Raw genomic sequence first — 4,025 nt, forward strand, 5'->3', positions numbered from 1 at the left:
CTGACAAGTTTACTGAGACTACTAAATCTTTCTGGACAGATGACTTCTGAAATGTTCTGAAAGCACTGCACGGATACTGTCATAACATTTGAAATTTCAGGTTTCCTTCTCAATTCCTTTGTTACTTCTTCTGGGAATGTACTCTCACCGATAGGATTATCAGGTAGGTTTGGCCACTGAACTTCTCCTTCTTTCAGAAATGGAGCTCCCTTCCACCATAGATCACTGTGAGCGAGAACAGAACTCTTTGACCCTCGCGACGCTATGTCAGCAGGATTAGACTCAGACGGGCAATATCTCCAGTGATCCTTACTCCACAGACTTCGAATCTTCTGAACTCGATTCTGAACAAACAGCTTGAATTGTTTAAACTCTCTATTGATCCACCACCACACGATCTGAGAGTCAGTCCAATTGAAAACAGCGTCTATCTTCATAGTGCAGGTCAATGCCTCATGCACGGCTGTCATCAAATTCGCAAGTGTCAAGGCGGCCATTAACTCCAGTCGAAGGATTGATTCACCGATCAAGGGAGCAACTCTTGTTTTGGACGCTAAAAGGCAAACAGAACTGGTTCCAGAGGTTGTCAACATGATGTAGACATTTGCTCCATACGCAGACTTGCTAGCATCTGCGAACCCATGTAGTTGAATAGACGTGACGTCTTCGACTTGAACATCACCCAGGATGCAACGAGGTACTACAATGCTTGAGACTTCCCACATGTCTTGTAGTAACTCCTTCCAGCGCGACGCGAGACCTTCCGGCAAAGCTTCATCCCAACCAAGTTTTAAATGACAAATTTCTTGGAACATGCACTTTAAGGGTAAGGTAACTGGTGACAGCAAGCCTAATGGATCATAGAATCGAGCAGTACTGCTCAATAATGTCCGTTTAGTGAAAGTTCCCTCTAAGGCTTGTCTAGAAAAGGTAGCAAGATCAAACTCGAAATTATCTTCCATCCAATCCCATTGAACTCCCATTACTTTGACAACGGTTTCTTCGCTCACATTGTTGTTTGAATTTGACACTGTCCAATCTTCTTCCTCAATGTTCGGCTTGGTCAATGTAGGAGTAGCCTTACAAGACAGCTCCGGTTCCCAAGACAAAGATTCTTCTGCTCTTTTGATCATTTCAGTTAACTCTTCACTGTTCGATGCCCACTTTCTCATATTAAAACCTCCTTCTCTGAACCGCAACTTCAACTTGTGGTAAAGTTCAAAACACTTCGTTACCGAGTTCTCTCCAGATGCAAAGTCATCAACATACAAAGCTCTCACAAAAGCAGCCACAAATTCAGGATCAATGTTCTCATACCTTGTTAAGTGGTTCCTCAATGTTACATTCAAAATAAATGGAGAGCAAACTAGACCAAAAACAAGACGAGTGAATCTCAGTGTGATCACTTCTGGGTTCGGGGAGTTGATGTCATCTACCCATAGGAACCTTAACAAGTTTCTCTCTGCTGGATTGACTTCAATGTTCAAGAATGCTTTTTCTAAATCACCAATCAAAACCACTTTATGGAGGCGAAATCTCAGCAAGACATCAAAGATCAATGGAGTTAAGGCTGGACCTGGTAGGAGACAGTCATTCAAACTTGGTTCATTGCGGGATTTAGCACTGGCGTCATAAACCACACGTAGTTTAGTAGTGATTCTGTCTTCTTTCAATACTTCTTTATGAGGAATGTAATGTACAGTTCCAGGAAGGGTATCTAAATCATGACTCTTATCAATCAATTCAACAACACCAGCATTTAATTGTTCCTTGATGACACTGTCATATTGTTGGAGCAATTCTGGCTTGGACCTTAATCTTTGCAATGAAGAAACAAGGCGATTCTGTGCCAACAAGTAATTGTCTGGAATAATTGGGTGTTCAGTCTTGAAGGGAAGAGACACTTCATAACGGATTCCATTGAACTTCACTTTGGTAAGATAGTCTTCAAGAAAATCTCCCTCTCTATCCTTTACTCCAAGAGTGTCATAGTCCCAAAACTTACTTAGCTCCTCTTTCAGTAAGAAATCATCTGAAACTAAGTTCTCTTCAATGACTTGACATTCAGTTTTCATAACATGGGACACGTTAACAGTTGATAACTGTGTATTCGCACTTGCCGAATTCACAGGACCACTCAATACATATCCTAATCTTGTACGAATTGCCACTGGTCCATGTAGCTCCCCCCTTACCACGTGATTCTGAACCACAGACCAGTAATGATCTGCTCCAATCATGACATCAATTTCTAGATCCTCATCACCTCGTGAGTGATCAGCCAGAGTTAAGCCTTCCAGATGTGGGTAACACTGTTGTGCAATTTCAATGGTCTGTTTTGTGATGGGACCACAGATCAACTCAACTTCATAAGCATTAATGAACACTGTCAAATTGTCTTGACATTCCAATGCAAACTGAACGATGCTACATTGTTTCAATGAGGGTTCATTGTTTCCAAAAGTTTGTATTAGAACTGTATCGCTTCCAATTGGTCGTAAGCTCAATTTGCTCCTTAACCGTGAGCTTATATAGGACTTTTGGGAACATGAATCAAAAAGGATTCTCACATTGCAAGAATTTCCTCCATAAGGACTTCTGACGTTAGCTCTGGCCGTTTGTAACAAGATGCTCTTGTTATTAACGTCTTGAGTAAAATACAAGTTTGTACTCACAGTTTGTTCTTGATTGCTGTCTCTAGCACTTCTGGTCGTGATTGGATAATCTGGATAGTGTTGAACGCTGCACAAAGCCACGTGATGTTTCCCACTACAACGATGACACCTTGCTTGACAATCTCGACTCACATGACCGCTCCTCAGACAACCAAAACATTTTCCCTTTTGACGTAGAATTTTCTTTCTAGATTCTGGATCGGTAACAACAGAACATTTGACAGTTGGATGAGGGCCATTGCAGAAAGTGCACCATTTATCCTTAGATAGCGGCAGTCTCTCGTTGTTTGCAACCAGGGTTGACGATGTGGGGGGTCTTTTGTTTTGACCTGTGCGAATTCCAAAACCAAAATCTCGTTTTTCTTTTAACTTTGTTTGCTCAGTTACCGTTCCAAAAGCACATCTTTCTCGAATTTGCAATTCTTCTGTGAAAGACTTGATGATTGTATCAAGGTCCCAATCTTCTGATGTGCCGCGACTCAGGATGAGGCGTAACTCTTGTGGGATCTTTCCCATAATTACAGGTGTCAAAAATGTTCCGTATGTCTCAGTCGAAATACCGATTCCTTTTAGACTAACTGCCGCCTCCGTTCGATCCAAAAGCTGACGCAATTGCTTTAAGTCGCTCCCGTCGCTTACTTTTGGAAGCTGCATGAGCAATTCGATGTGTTTCGAAATAATGACTTGTTTATTTCCGAAGCGCTTGTCTAGAAGTTGGACCGCGTGGTCGTAATTCGAGCTTGTCAATGCTAAACCAGAAATTGTCTGGGCTGCAGAACCTTCAAGGAGCGACTTGAGATACTGGAATCTTTCCACGTCGCTTAAGGTGGTGTTTTTGTGAATGGCCGATTCAAACGATTCCCAGAAGGGATGCCAATTGATTGGGTCGCCTGAAAATTTCCTCAATTCCAGTTTGGGCAACTTTGCGTGGGTCGGAATTATTGACGCTTTTGATTGTGTTCCCGCCTGAATACTCGAGTTAGAGTTTTGCGAGTCCAATGTCGTTCCTTGTATATCCTGACCCTTTCCAGTATTTTCCTCAGCTTCTATTGCCGTTTCTAGGTCGACTATGCAGGCTTGAATAGCGCTGGCGAAGTCACCTCTATTGTTCACGTCTTCTTCTATTTTCGTTTCGTCTATCAAATCGATAATTTCACTGTCCAATATTTTGAGCTCCGACAATTTATCCATCAGGGTACATCGCAAGGATTTGAGCTTCTTCAAAACGGTAGGATCTCCCCGTTTATCAATTTGTTCCTGTGCCGCGAGGATTGTTTTCCTAACGAATGCGCGATGACTTTCGCGGACCATGGATTTCTTCTTCAGTCGTTTCTTGGGTTCCGACGACAT

At 42.4% G+C, this 4,025-nt stretch overlaps 1 protein-coding gene across 1 annotated transcript in view; it reads right to left on the minus strand.

Annotated features, from left to right (window-relative positions):
- Nucleotides 1–4,025, minus strand: part of LOC138053370 (uncharacterized) — a 5,499-nt gene extending 1,474 nt beyond the window's left edge. Inside the window, exon 1 of the mRNA XM_068900017.1 lies at nt 1–4,025. This exon is cut by the window's left edge and continues 1,474 nt beyond it. Within this exon, the coding sequence (XP_068756118.1) occupies nt 1–4,025 (4,025 nt within the window).

This window comes from Montipora capricornis, chromosome 6, assembly GCF_036669925.1.
Source record: "Montipora capricornis isolate CH-2021 chromosome 6, ASM3666992v2, whole genome shotgun sequence".
NCBI classification, from domain to species: domain Eukaryota; kingdom Metazoa; phylum Cnidaria; class Anthozoa; order Scleractinia; family Acroporidae; genus Montipora; species Montipora capricornis.